Below are 14,356 nucleotides of genomic sequence, written 5' to 3'. Positions count from 1 at the left end.
TCTGGGCTTCTTTGATGTAATGGAGAAAAGGGCTAGATCTTTTCCAGATTCTAGGGAGCGGTTATAACCTAATACTTCGTGCTTATCCTAATGGAAGAAGTGACCTGAAAAGAGAACAATGAAGAAGCCTGTGGAGAAGATGCAATGCCCTCTGCATGCCCGTAGTACAAAGACATGTAGTGCATGATGATTGTAGCCCTGGGGAGTTTCTGGGCTCTGTTTACTTTCTACCAGGCAAATGATTCAAAAGTACTTTTCAGCAGGTCAGCCATTGCAAGAGTGAGGTTATATACTCACATTGTCCCAAATAAGTGAGAAGGTATTGCTAGGGCATTACTTCAGCTTCTGTGCTTGGATGCTGAGAGGTCTTTTGGCAGGTTCTTTCTCAGTGTCAGGGGAAGCAAAGAGAACGCTACTGTCATTTTTGTGGCCTCTTCATCTGTGGGGTTTACAGGATGCCTTCTCAGGAGCTTTGCGGTACATGAGGGCTCTGTTTTTGTATTAACCCACGCACCTTTCATTGTTGAAGATAAGGAACACCTCCTGGTCTTGTAAACTATCTGGGACCAACAATATCAGTAAGAGCCATGTTTGTTTCTGCAGGTTAATGAAATGCTTTGGAATGCAGATTCTACAATCCTGGCTATATGGCTGGAAGACCTGAAGGTGGAAAACTCCAACACAAACACTTACGGTGAGAGCACCCCATGAGGCTCTGGCTCTTAGTGCTTTACTGCAAATGTGGTTAGCAGTGGGTACTTACCTGCAAGTTAGGAGACACTGTGGAGGCTTACCAATGGCTTTGAGACCGCTGTGCTGGTGTCATGGCTTAACCACAGACAGCAGCCAAGCCTCACAGAGTCTCTTGCCCACTTCCCCACCAGCAAGATCGGGGAGAGAATCAGGAAGGTAAAAGCTGGAAAACTCGTGGGTTGAGATAATAACAGTTTAGTATGAGAAAGCAAAAGCCACACATGCCATAAAAGGCAAAGCCACCGCTTCTCATGGGCAGGCAGGTGTTCAGCCCTCCAGGACAGCAGGGCCCCATCATATTCATATATCCCACAGTTACTTGGGAAGAAAAATGCCATCACTCCAAATACCCCTTCTTCCTCCCTCTTCCCCTCACCTTATATATGAACATGATGTCACATGGTTCCTTTAGTCAGCTGGGGTCACCTGTCCTGGCTGTGTCCCCTCTTGACCTCCTATGCACCCCCAACTTCCTTGCTAGCTTGGCAGTACGAAAAGCAAAAAAAACCTTGGCTCTCTGTAAACCCTGCTCAGCAATAACTAAAACATCGTTTACCCCCCCCTGTGTTCAGCACAGATCCAAAACACAGTCCCATAATTGACACTATGGATAAAATTAACAAAACCAGCACAGCTGGTGAGGAAGAACCAGTTGTCAGCCTGAGCTCAAAGCATGTTCCAGGCTGCTGTAACTGGAAGTGGTACAAATGGAATACTAAAGGTGTGAGCCCTTCATTAAACAAGGGTTTACTATCTCCCAAGGGTAGCTCAATGAATTCTAGGACTGACTTTTGCACAGTGTGGTGTTTTCTTGTGCTGTGTGATGTATGACACAGCTCATGGACTGAAGGCTACAACTATTATTTTAGTTGCACTTAACCCACCCCTGGAAGAGCAGTGGTGGTTGGGAGGGTTTGAGCTCAGTCTCATATACTAGGCTGTAGTAACTATCTGTTTCTCTACAGTTCAGCTATGGACCACGGGGAACTATCACTGGTACTTGAAGCAAAGTCTACACTTTGGTAGCTTGGAGGAAAATCAGTTGGTGTCACTGCTCTGGGACCGAGAGAACCTGTATAAACTACATATACTCTGCCAGGGCTGGCATTACCTCTTCTACGACTGGCATTGGACCACAGACCATGGGCTGGGGGAGAACAGTCAACATATGGCAAATGTGGCTGTTATAGATGGAGGTAAGCAGTGGGGCAGCTTTCCAGCTCCAGGGTCAGAAAAGGTGGTGTAGCATTTTGTATTCAGGCTGGATGGGATTATGATAGTTCTTCTTTTAGTTGTTGTTTCTACAAAGCTTTTAGGGAGGGGTCCATGTAATTGATAGAAGCTTCACGGGTGGCTCACTGAAGATAACCACTAGCAGCACAGCAACCATTTTCTGTAACATTATTTCTACTTCAGTAAAGAATCCAGAAAGAGCCTCACTAACATTTGGACTGGTGTGCATCTTGGATTTTCTTCTCTTCCACAGATAAAGTGCTTGTCACAGCATTCCAGCATGCTGTGGTGCCTCCACCCATGTGTACCTATGAGCTCCAGCTCCAACAGGCAGTTAATCAGGTTGCATTTCACACAGATCCCAAACATAGTGGGGATATGGCTGTCCTGGATGCTGACAACAGGATCTCTGTGTACAGATACGGTGAGAGCATGTTGCAACTTTGTTAAAAGAAACCCTGTGTACCATGGGGGGCTAGTAAGGTGGTGGTCACTCAAACCTTTACACAAGACGTACTTGGTTTAAGTGTGACTTCAAGCTCTGCTCTCATATCCAGTAGACTGAGTGACATACAAGCATTTTGGTGGTGCATTGACTTCATGAGGAGACAGTGTTTGTCTCTTGACTATGTAATTGTGCTGGTAATAATTCCCCTGCCTAGCTTCAGCTTGAGTGCAGCACATGGTATTTTGTGTAAGCCGCTCTGATGGTATGATGCTGAGTGGCACCGGGAGGTGTCTGAGAATCTGTCTGGAGCACCCAGCACTTCCCAGAGCAGTTTTATATACAGCATGCTGTGAGAAAACAGCTGTTTTGTACTGCAATGTTGGAATGTGACTGTCTTCCTCAGAGCAGGTGTTAATGAGAATTACATTTTGGCTGTACAAGTAGGGATAGCATTGTCTGACCTTTTTAATAGTTTCATGTAGCATCTACTTTTTGATAAGTTTGAAGATGGAAGGGGCTCTGTTGGGAAGATCTCTAAACTCTGCTTTGTTCTTCTTTGCATTTGCTAGGACAGAGTACAGTGAATGACCCTACTGTCAAGTTTGGAGCTGTGGGAGGAAATGGGTTTAGAGCAGCTGTGGAAACACCATACCTGGATAAAACCTACAGGTAATGCAGAACTAGTACAGCTGTAGAGGGGAGAAGAGGGTTGTACCTGGCTGGATGCTTTAGAGGTCACAGCTCTGACCACTTTTCTCAAGATTATTAGAAGGCTGTCAGATAACATGGTTTCATTTTGTTCACACTGTGTCTGCAAGTAGTGCTGAGAAGTGCCCTTTACTGAGGTCTCTATCTGGCAGAACCAGTGACTGTCAGTGACAGCACTGAGATATCCCGTCCTGTGCCTGGTGCAGCACTTTGGCTCTGGGAGCAGAAGCACAGAGGAATGATGGTACAGTGCTGAGGCCCACGATGATGGCATACAGAGCAACAGAGGTGCTTGCATGGCAGAGACAGTGACAAGGTTAAAAGTCCCACCATGCTCTCTCTTTGTTCCTAGAGGTAGTTGGCATGGAAGCAGTACTACCTAGGGAAAACAAATGGAACTTCCTAGGTCTTATCCTTTATCTCCAGTCTAGCCTGCGGCAGGATTCATGCTTTGGGTATCTGTGTTTCTGCACTGGAGCCCTCCTAGCCATGCTGTGTATCTGAATAGCTGGGCTGTGCTTAGGAAGTCCTTTGCCTCTCTAGTGAGGTGGCCTACTGAAATCAGGTTCTATTTGTGTCCCAACCTCTTTTACTTTGTGACAGAGTTGATGTGAGCAGTGGCAGCAATGAAGTGATGAATCCTCTGGGGCTCCGATTTCTCACCTGGCTGCCAGATGACAGCTTCCTGGTTGTTGGTCAAGGTCAGCATGCTGCTCAGTCTGTCCTTCACCATCTGACTGCAGTGCCTCATGTGGCTGGAGCCGAAGAAGAGTGCCTGAATATACGGTACTAGAGATCTGTCAGTTGTGGCTGAAGTCTGAGAATGCTTTTGGACAGTGCCTAGAAGGAATTAAGTCTTTTAATAGACATGCAGCCTGAGGCCGTGGTTTAAGGAATTTGGCTGTCTTCCTGCAGGAGAACCAAACAGCTCATGAGGCTGGCTACTGGTCAGCACTTGCCTGTAGTCCTAATGCCTACACCTGGCCTGGCAAGGGTGCATGTTAAACATGTATCAGTACAGGATGGCTCTGTTCCTTGGAATTTGAGGCCCTTGCAGGAGGGGGGGTGGCACATGATACTGCATTCCTTCATTCTTCCCTTTGCCCACCATTATCAAGGTCCAGAAGGGGATCAGTAGCCATCGAAACTTCTGTCCTCCTCCTTCTCCTCCTCATCCTTCTCCTCCTCACCCGCTGGTCTTTGTGGGGCCAGTTGAGCTAAAACCAGACACGAAAGAAAGCCACCTGGGGTACAGAAATACAGTTCCCAAAGAGATTGGGGAGCTTTCTGCAAGCACTTACACTGCGAAGACAGAAGGATTTGCATATGAACTGTAGAACAGAAAAAGGTGTGTGTTTGCAGAGTGCTGCAGTGCAGACAGTGACCAGCACAGTCAGGCAAATGCCTGTTGGCTGGAGTTGCTGGTGCTCTGTGGTGCCACTGTCAGCTGACATAGGTGTGAGAAGACTGCAGAAGATCCTTACATGAGCAAAGTATGTCCGTGCTGGAGATCTGCATCTTTTCATCTGGCTACAAGAAAGGCAGGAACAAGGTGTTCAGTGTATCTGCTGTGACTGATGTTCTGTGTTTTCTCTGTCTTACGTCAGCTTGTCAGTGCCTGTAGATGGAGAAGTGATCAGCCTGTACAGCAGCCCAGTGACCAAAACTGTAGCTCTGCAGCTGACTGATAGACGGATCCTAAAATACCTGTGGGGTAAGCTGGGTCGTGTTACAGTACCCGGTCTTAGGTGTAGTTATTACATATTTCTTAAAAGGTTTAATGAGATTATTTGACTTTCAGGGACTTGAGTGACTCTTGCTGAATAGTTGGTGCTGTGTTTCACGTTTCCTCTGCTCCCAGAAATGGGCCAAAATTAGTGATTTGTATCAGAATTCAATGAACAGTAACTTTATACGTATACACATACATATGTTAATGCACATATGCACACCCACAAAGTTCAGTGCTGACTGACTGCCACATCCATAGTACTTCTCTCTCATTCCACGGTGGAATAAAGGCACTACTGAGCCTCTAGAAGTTACCACCTTCTTGTCCACTGCATCCTGGACTTCTGTGGCAGCATTCCTCCCCTCTGTCAGATAGTGTAGCTTATTCCCAGTTCTAGTTTTCTTGAGATATGTTTTAATGTCTGCGTTTTTGATTGGTTGGAAAACAATTAGATCTTCTTTGCTCCTTAGAGGCTTCTACTCCAGTCCTTGAGCCCTGGCAGAGCAGCAGTGGCTCTGCTGTTCAGTTCCCCTACCGTTGTGTGCAGACTTCCATCACGAGGATCAGTGGTGAAGTAAGTGAGAGTGTGAGCAGATTAAATTCCCTACTCAGTTGTTCTCTGTGTCAAAAGTACACCATAGTCCTTTGCCCAGGGCCCAATGATACTTGTTCGTGATGTTCTTCATAAGGTCCTATGCAGAGCTGAGAGCTTATCTTCTCTTGCCTTCTAGAGCATTTCTGGTGATTGCAGTTAACACCCAGTCACCCCATTCTATGAATATAATGAGTAATTTCATTAAAGAGTGAGAAATTTCATATTGGAAATTTCTAGCAGTTACTGCTGTGCTCTTTTTGAAAGGACCATTTTGCTTTGTTTTATATGAACTTAACCTATTAGCCAGTATGGCTGCACTGAGTTACTGCCGATCTCCTACTACTGGTTTTTCCTATTGGAGATGGTTTCTTGATAGTTACAACAGCTTAAAGAATGACTAGATGTTTTGCTGATATTTGAGAGGTTTCCGTCCTTCAGTGTGCATCCAGCTGTAAGAACCTGCTTTGCTCTGCTCTGTAGTGGTCCTTTTCCTCTGGTATCCTAGACCAAGTGTTGCTGAATAGAAAAACCTAGATTTCTAGTGTGGCTTCTGCTTCCATTTTGTGACTGTGCAGTTACAGGGTAGGCCAAGCTGGATTTTCAGCCAGCAGTGTTTAAAGATGCTTAAGTTTAAGCACTCCGGGAAGAGAGGTTGGATGACTTGCTGTCCAGCTTCTCTAAGTAATTCACATGAGGTACTTGGTACCTAATTGTAAGGTAACTTCAATCAGCTTATCAGTATTGTGAAATACTGGAGGTTTTGATGATGATAGCTCATAGTTGTCATCATTTTTATTACAGGAGGTGATCTTGGGCCTCACAGATCGATGCCGGTTTTTTGTTAATGATATTGAGGTACAAAGCTTTTGCTCCTCACTCCATCCCCTTTTCCTCTGCCAAAGGCAGCTTTCCTATTCTGGTCTAAACTGTGATAAACTTCATTTTTTACAGGTTGCTTCTAACATCACATCATTCACAACATACAATGAGTTTTTGTTGGTGACAACCAACTCCCACACCTGTCAGTGCTTCTGCTTCAAGAACTTATCAGTGAAAGGTAAATATCAGCAATGGCTGCCTGCTGCTGGTAACTCATAGCATTTGTCTTGGAAGCACAAGATGTCCCCATTTTTCACATCCAAACCTGCTGTATTTGGGTTCCTCAAAGGAACTGTTAAAGAGACGAGAATAAGAGAGCTGCTTTCAGAAACCTACCAAAAAGCAAGGAGCTCAAGGAACTGACTATATATCACATGCTTTTTGCAGGAAAGAGAATTTGTGCTGTAGTTGACCCTTACACTGTTTTCAATAGCCTAGCCCTGCATTCCCTCCCTTCCCTCCATGTCCAAAAGAAGTAGTCTGTGCTATTTGAGGGTGTGCGGTAGAGAGGGGATCACTGTAGAAAGAGTTTCTGGTGGTGTCTGGCTACGAGAAGTGTGATGACCTTGGTAGAGGCAGAATGACAACTTACTGGTCCTCTACACATTTTAGTGCTACTCTTGCCTGGTCTGTTGAGCTCTGTCATCCTGTTGTACAGAGGACACACCTCTGCTTTGTGTACAGGTACAACAGTGGCTAGCACTGAGCAAGTTCTCATCCTGACAGGAATTGCTGAAGATCACTGCTGTATTGGTGGCTTGGTTGGTCTAGTACAATGTTGCTGGGCTCCTGCAACATAGGAGGTCCTTACTGGGGCACTCTGCTGCATGTGCCATGTGTGCTGATAAATGTTGTCTTCAGCCCTCCAGGCTGGCCTGAGCAGTGCTACTGCACCCAACAGTGAGACCCTGCGCAAGGTGGAGCGAGGCTCACGTATCGTCACCGTTGTTCCCCAGGACACAAAGGTGGTGCTGCAGGTCAGTGCTCTGCCCATGTCTGGTGGCATCTGCTTTCAGGGTGTGCAGGGGCCTGTCACAGTGGGTAGCTGGCCATCCTGCAAAATGTGTGCAGTGCTACAAAGCTGATGTCCTCTAGTGCTGCAGCACACCACCTCACAAATCTCCAGCTGCCCAGCTGGATGCAGAGGGATTTTGAGCATGCCAGTGGGAGTTAGGTTCAGTATAGGCAGAGAGATACGTGCAGAACTGGGAAGGACTATTCAAGTTCCTAATGGCTGAGGTAGTGCAGTGCTACGTATTGTGGTTTCTCACCATGAATCTCAAGACTCACTTCCTAGTACTTACCAGCAGCCCTCCCTTAGCCTTGGCACTTAGTTTTTTGCTGAGCTCGCTCTTCAGAACTGGCAGAGATTCACAGAATGGAGAATGATGTAGTTTGAGAGGCAGTTTTGGAAGTGTGGAGCCCAACATCCTCCTCAGAGCAGGACTAACATGAAAACTTGATAGGATTGCTCCGGGTCATGCTTGGTTGGGTAGAGTCCAGCCTTCTGAGGAAGGAATGTTTCTGAACTGAGAAAATATATTTCCAGATGTTTTTCCACAGTTGTTGAAATTGCATGTCCTCGAGTGAGCAAAGAGGCCCATGTGCTTGCAAGTAGCAGACAGGCCTAAGAAATTGGCCACTTTGTCTACAACGTAGGCAGAGTAACTACAAGTAAGTAATTGTGTGGATCTTGTGTTACAGATGCCAAGAGGAAATTTGGAGACCATTCATCACCATGCTCTGGTTCTTGCCCAGATTCGGAAGTGGCTGGACAGGTAGATGGCACTGGTGTATTCTTGTCTTCCCTCCACCAGTTTGAATTGTTAGAGGTTGACTGACCTGGAAAAGAGAGGGAAGCTAAACTAAGAGGAATTGCCCGTGTTAGAGGGAACAAAACTGTTTCTGGGGTGACCACCTAAAAGTCTAGCTTTCAGCGGTGCCAGGTGCTTCTCACTTCCCCATTGAAGGGCTTACTATGTGTGCTGAGATTGTGTGGGTGGGAGAAATCTTCATCTGCTCCATTCTCCAGACATCTCAGTCACTTCAGGATTAAGCTAGCTGTTTTCCATTTTTTACTGAATTCATTTACAGTTAAATTTTCTGAAAGGGAAATTGATCCAAAGTGTAACACTCTCTTTTAATGGAAATAAAAATAATTTAAATTCTGTATTGCTTCATCAACCTTGCGTGGTGGTGTGTCCCACTGCAGGGGGCAGCAGTGAACAGTATTGACCTTGCACATTTTTCTGGAAGGCAGTCTACACAGCTTATTGTGTAGGCTGTTCTCTTCCACCTGGTTCTGCTTAGCTCTGGTCACTTGCCTTTATTTGCGGGTATTGCATCTCATCCACTATATAAACTGTCCCACTTGACTCATTCCTCCAGGCTTATGTTCAGGGAAGCTTTTCAGTGTATGAGGAAGCTGCGAATCAACCTAAATCTTCTCTATGACCACAATCCCAAGGCAAGTCTCCCCAATTCTCTTGTGTTGTTCGCCATACTAATCTACCCTGGAATCCATCACCACTGAACAGTGGGCTCAAAAGTGTAGGTGGTGCTTTGATTCTGCTTTCAGCAGTGATGGCTGTTCTGTACTGTAACATAATCATGCAGACAGATCCAATTTAGCATTTCATCCTGTACTTTCAGACAAGGTCTCTGAATTTACTGTTGTACTTGATGTACATGTTCTTAGTGTTTAGAATAACAGTGGTAATATTCTTGTTCATTTCAGGTATTTCTGGAAAACACAGAAACCTTTATCAGGCAGATAGATTCTGTAAATTACATCAACTTGTTTTTCACAGAACTGAAGTGAGTATAAGTCTGCAAATGGAAGCATGCATGTAATCGATGGTAAATTATTTTGTCAAAACATTGGCAACTCTTTGATGTGGGTGGAAGGAATCAGAAATCTGGCATGCTGAGTCATAAAGGCTTGAGTAAGCTTAATAGTTTCAGGGATAGTGTATCTTGTTGGGAATTCCAGCTTACAGGCAGCCATTAGATTTTTGCGGCAACTAATTAGTGCGTTATCTGAGTACTTAGACTTTTCTGCTGGTTTGCTGTAGAGCAGTAAATGAGAACAGAGAAAATTTTGTTCCCTTATAAAGAGGAGGAAGATGGCACTCCATATCTAGAGTCTGAGGCCAAGATACTTGCTTGGATCCTCAAATCAAGTCCCCTGACTTCTTTCTTAAAGGCTCAATGAGGAAGCTTTATGATGATGGTAATTTCAGGACTTCTAAAGCTTGCTAAAGTAAATAATTGTGTAGGAAGTGGTGCTATCACTTAGGTGTTTGGTTTGATTTTCAGTTTTAACCTGACCAGAAATAATAGCAAATGGCTTATTTTTCTGAATTATTCAGTGGATAAATCCACAGTGGATTTAGTAGAAGACAGCTGTATCTTGTAAATCTTGCCTTCCTTATTTTTTTGTGCTACTGAAGTAGTTGTTTGACCAGTTTTAGGGGTGTTTTTTTAATGTCTCTCTTGGTTGGCAATCAGTTGGGACTGACAGAGATTTTGGAGAGCTTTCTGTTAGTGTGGCAGCTGATGAGTAGTTATTTTATGGATGCATTTGAGTTCCTTAACCTTATTGTCGTTGTTCTGGGCTACGTGATGGACAGTGCTCTTATTCATATTACCTGTTTTTATCTAGAGAAGAAGATTTCACGAAGAGTATGTACCCATCTCTGAATCGTAGCAGCAATACCGAGCCACGCCAGCATCCTGATCAGAAAAAAGTAAACCTCATATGTGACGTGATGAGAGCTGCCATGGAACACATTGACCCTCAAAAGTGAGCACTTTGTTACTGTAGGTGAAGAAACCATTAGAGAGATTTCTAATAAGTCATTGGCAGGAAGTGAAGCTGTCCTTCACATCAGTTAATTTGCTCTAGGTTCTCTGAGGTGAGCTTGTGCTTCACAAAACTAGCTAAACCATGCCTTGCTTCTGCTGAGGATGCTGTCCTGGAAACATCTAATAATTCCACAGATAGCATACCAACATTTTACTATCAGAATTAAAATAATAGATGCAGGATGCTTATAAAGGTTTGGGATATACCCTCAATTTAGGATCAGTCTGTGTGCAGGTGGAGACGTGAGCAAGATTTTCTTCTTGTTGAGTTGCTGACTGAAGCAGCTGGCCCTTTGGAAAGGTATCAGCTGTTCCATTTGACACTGAATTACTGTGTAAATGATCAGCTCCGTGTTCCTGATTGATTACCTTTTTGGTAACAGTCCTCCTTGGATGAATTAACACCAGACAAGGATAAAAGCTAGGAAAATAGGATAGTAACAGTGCCTGGTGAAATGTTGCTAAACTATTGGCAGCTTAATATTTAACAGTGGAGAGAGGAGTGACAGGTGGTGGGTAGCTGCTGAGCCCTGAGAATTTAGACACTTCCTAGCAAACAGTTTCAGAAAATAAAGTGTCTGCTTGGCTGGGAAACCTATTTTGAAGCAGTAACTGTGAATTGTATGAAAGTATAAATAACACCCTCGAAAACTTTCCTTTTATAAAAAAAAAGCTATTTTCATGGCAAATTTCATTTGGAAAACTGTGTCCAGCTATCTGAAATGTCAGAGAGAGAGATGTCCTCTTCATGCTGGCTGGCATGGTAATGAAGCTCATTTTACTCAAAACTCATCTCCAGCTTTGTGACATGTCTGGGAAGACATGCTGAGTAGAAAAACCTTTCTGATCTATTCTGTTCTTTTCCCATGTTTGCTGCCTTCCTTTAGGAGAATCAAAGTACCTGAGCAGTTTTTTTGGTTGTTTTTTTTTTGTCTACTAAGACATAAACTAGAACTTCCACAAACTGCTAAAAAAGGAATAAGCTGTGTTTCTGCCTTCTCACTTTTTCATTCACCACTTCTCTTTTCTTCAGGTACTGCCTATCGATACTGACAGCACATGTAAAGAAGAGTCCTCCAGAATTGGAAATTGCTCTCCAGAAGGTCCATGATCTTCGAGGTTTTGTATCAGGAACTCAAAAGTTTTGAAAATGGGTGGTTTGCAGGGGCTTTGTGTTAAGGAAACTTTGCTGTCTGGGAAAAAAAAAAAAGCTGTTAAGGAGGAAGCTTCCCTGTCTGACCATCCAGGAGCCACACTGGCAGTCACGTTCGCACCACTGGAGCTGGGACCACCCCCCACACTCAGACCAGGATTCCTTACCAGCTCAACCCCAGGTTTCTTTCCCACAGCAGAGTCTCAGACATCTCCAGCCTTAATATAACTTAGTCTTGGCACAATAACTAAGTAACAAAATAGAGGTCCACCTGGTGCCTCTGAGAAGAGACCCTGAATGAAGGAACCCCTGGGCCTCTGAGAACTTCTATACCTTCATAGTCTATCCCTGCAAAAATGTGGAGGTCCTCAGCTCCTGCTGTGTCTCAGTGTCTCACAGGTCTCTGTCCCCTTTGTTATGCAAGGGGTTGGCAGTTCACACTGGAACTCACCACCCAGAGCTCAACCTGCAGCTTTCACTGCAGCTACACCCTGAGCTACTGCGCTGAATGTGTTCCTCAAAACTTTGATTGTTAGCATGGTTCACCAAGAAAATTATTTTAAGGTGACTTGTTTATGGAGCAAGCCAGAAAACAGAAATGTACTTGAAACTAGCTGTGTGTTTAGATACAGCAGCATATCAGTTAAGATACACCCTCAGCTCACCCTTTTACCTAAGTTTGCTGGCAGATACCCCAGAGTTGGACCTGTTTTCACTTTCCAGTTGGAGCTCTACTTCTCCCAGCACGGAATAGGAAGTTCTTATTCTGGATTGTGGTGTCTCAAGCTAGCAAACTTTGCCTTTATTCTGTGCTGATGCTTCTAGCTTGTCACAGTTGCACGCTCAGTGCTATGCTTGGGATGGTCCTTGAAGTTGCCCAGTAAAGGCAAAGTAACCCTTCTGCAAGATAGAACAAGCTGTTAGTCTGATGGTCCCTCTCTGATGTCAGGGTTGTGCTTGATGATGCATCCTTTCCTCACAGCAGGTTCCACTGCTGGTGGTGTAACAGACCATATGCCTCTTTACCTTGTTGCAGAAAGCATTACGCCAGATGTCCAAGCTGTGAGTGCAGAAGAAGCACTGAAGTACCTGCTTTTCCTTGTGGATGTCAATGAATTGTATGATTATTCCTTGGGGACGTACGACTTTGATTTAGTCGTCATGGTGGCAGAGAAGTCTCAAAAGGTCTTGGCTTATAGTTCCAGCTAAGAAACTTATTTTTTTACTTTCTCAAAGGTTCTTTGGAGTCTGCAGATCAGCATGCATGTTTTCTTAGTAATGGCTCTCTACCCAGGCAGGATTCCAGTTGCTCAGAAGCCTTGTGTGTGCTTGGGATGATGCTGGGAAGATGTCATGTCTCTGCATCCTTTGGTACTTCCTGAGCACAGCTTTGGAAATTTATTAGTGTTCAAGGTGAAACAGTGCTTTTTTAGAGCAGCAAGGCGAAGTAGTTCTGGGGAAGGGAGGCACTAGTATCTGGAGCATTGTGAGTGCATGCCTTCCAGTCTCAGTTCTGTGCTCTTGATTCTTGCTTGTGTAGTGGTGCCCATGATAATAGCATGTGTCTTCATGTGGGTTTAATGTGAAGTCTCTGAACTGAAATGCCCATCTGCATCTTCTGAGTTTCCTAATGTTACAGCAAATTCTGCTGCCCATCAGTTAGAACACCCTATTCATGTTAATGGGTTTTATGACCTTTGGTGTGGGGAAGTTGATATGGCTGCAAATTTATACGTAATCACAGATAATTGAAAACAGCATTTGATATGACACATAGGCTTGAATTTTAAGTGTTACCAGCCTTTAGATACTGCTGAAGTCCATGTGGGAGCCTGGTAATTTAAGTTAGTAATTTCTGGCAACAGTATATGCACAAATTGATTTTTCAAGATGGCTTACATTTGGAAAAAGCCTTTTTTTGGCATATTATCATATATTTTCAAAATGGGACTGTGTGTTGGTGAAGATGGGTGCAAATAAGGATTTTAGCAGATTAGCTCAACTGCAGTTTTTATTGTTCTTTGCAGGACCCAAAGGAATACTTGCCCTTCTTAAATGCCCTCCAGAAAATGGAAACCAATTATCAGCGATACACAATAGACAGACACTTGAAGAGATACACAAAAGCTCTTGGCCACCTCAGCAAATGTGGTAGGTGTCCTAAGGAGGATTTCTGCAGTGTAACATTTCCATTTTGGAGATGCTCTGGGGGGAAATAGCTGAAGAAAGAGAAGGATTGTGCAAGACTATCTTCCCGTCTGGTAATGTCTGGTGATCTTCTACTACGTGCTTTTTGTACTGTAGCTTGGTGCAGGGAGAAAGAAATGTTTACTGCTCTGTGGTCATGAAGCACATGAAGTCTCATGTTGTTCCTGTTTAAATAATTTTTCCTTGGTTAATATCTCTGGCAAAAGCAGAGCAAACCTCAAAGAAGTGAATGCCTTGATTTTACAGTAGTAGAACAGGTGCTCTTCCACCCACACACGTCTAGTTGCTTCTTGGTGGTGTGAACCCAGACTGTCTGGGAGCTGGGAGGGCCATGTACCTTCTCGTTTATTTTTAAAAAAACTAAATTATTTCTGCAGGTCCTGAACACTTCTCTGAATTCCTGAACTTGGTGAAGGATCAGAATCTGTATTCTGAGGCCTTGAAGCTGTACCCTTCTAGCACTCAGGAGTACAAGGTGCGTAAGCTCGTAACAGTGCAGTGTCAAAGCTTTTTATTCCCTTATGCATGTGTTTGGATACCCTCAGCACCTTGCATGAGGGCAGGAATGAAGCCGCAGTTTCTGGTGTTCAAGTTCTGTAGGTCATTGCTATTGCAGTGTTGTCTGAGACCCTCCTCTGAGATAAGAGCTGGAATGACTCTCAGCACTAACCCTGTGGGCCTGATCATCAATGGTTGTTATTCCTTCAGTCCTGTGACTCAGAGAGCACCTGGAAGTCCTGTTTCTTCTGCTGCACTATCTTGGAGTGTGCTGAATAACTC

The 14,356-nt window shown here is 44.4% G+C and overlaps 1 protein-coding gene across 2 annotated transcripts in view; it reads left to right on the top strand.

The window, feature by feature from the left end:
- ELP1 (elongator acetyltransferase complex subunit 1) overlaps positions 1 to 14,356 on the top strand; it is a 38,306-nt gene that overhangs the window by 8,194 nt on the left and 15,756 nt on the right. For both annotated transcript variants that reach the window (XM_069002517.1, XM_069002516.1), the window contains exons 9-26: positions 604 to 694; positions 1,719 to 1,949; positions 2,240 to 2,410; positions 3,004 to 3,103; positions 3,746 to 3,928; positions 4,750 to 4,856; positions 5,345 to 5,448; positions 6,271 to 6,324; positions 6,421 to 6,526; positions 7,210 to 7,325; positions 8,053 to 8,126; positions 8,737 to 8,815; positions 9,086 to 9,165; positions 10,013 to 10,153; positions 11,249 to 11,334; positions 12,405 to 12,553; positions 13,396 to 13,519; positions 13,954 to 14,051. In XM_069002517.1, the coding sequence (XP_068858618.1) occupies positions 604 to 694; positions 1,719 to 1,949; positions 2,240 to 2,410; positions 3,004 to 3,103; positions 3,746 to 3,928; positions 4,750 to 4,856; positions 5,345 to 5,448; positions 6,271 to 6,324; positions 6,421 to 6,526; positions 7,210 to 7,325; positions 8,053 to 8,126; positions 8,737 to 8,815; positions 9,086 to 9,165; positions 10,013 to 10,153; positions 11,249 to 11,334; positions 12,405 to 12,553; positions 13,396 to 13,519; positions 13,954 to 14,051 (2,094 nt within the window). The remainder of the gene's footprint in view (positions 1 to 603; positions 695 to 1,718; positions 1,950 to 2,239; positions 2,411 to 3,003; positions 3,104 to 3,745; positions 3,929 to 4,749; positions 4,857 to 5,344; positions 5,449 to 6,270; positions 6,325 to 6,420; positions 6,527 to 7,209; positions 7,326 to 8,052; positions 8,127 to 8,736; positions 8,816 to 9,085; positions 9,166 to 10,012; positions 10,154 to 11,248; positions 11,335 to 12,404; positions 12,554 to 13,395; positions 13,520 to 13,953; positions 14,052 to 14,356) is intronic.

Source organism: Aphelocoma coerulescens (assembly GCF_041296385.1).
Source record: "Aphelocoma coerulescens isolate FSJ_1873_10779 chromosome Z unlocalized genomic scaffold, UR_Acoe_1.0 ChrZ, whole genome shotgun sequence".
Classification (NCBI taxonomy): domain Eukaryota; kingdom Metazoa; phylum Chordata; class Aves; order Passeriformes; family Corvidae; genus Aphelocoma; species Aphelocoma coerulescens.
The sequence above is the reverse complement of the archived record's forward strand: the minus strand, read 5'-3'. Positions and strand labels throughout refer to the sequence as shown.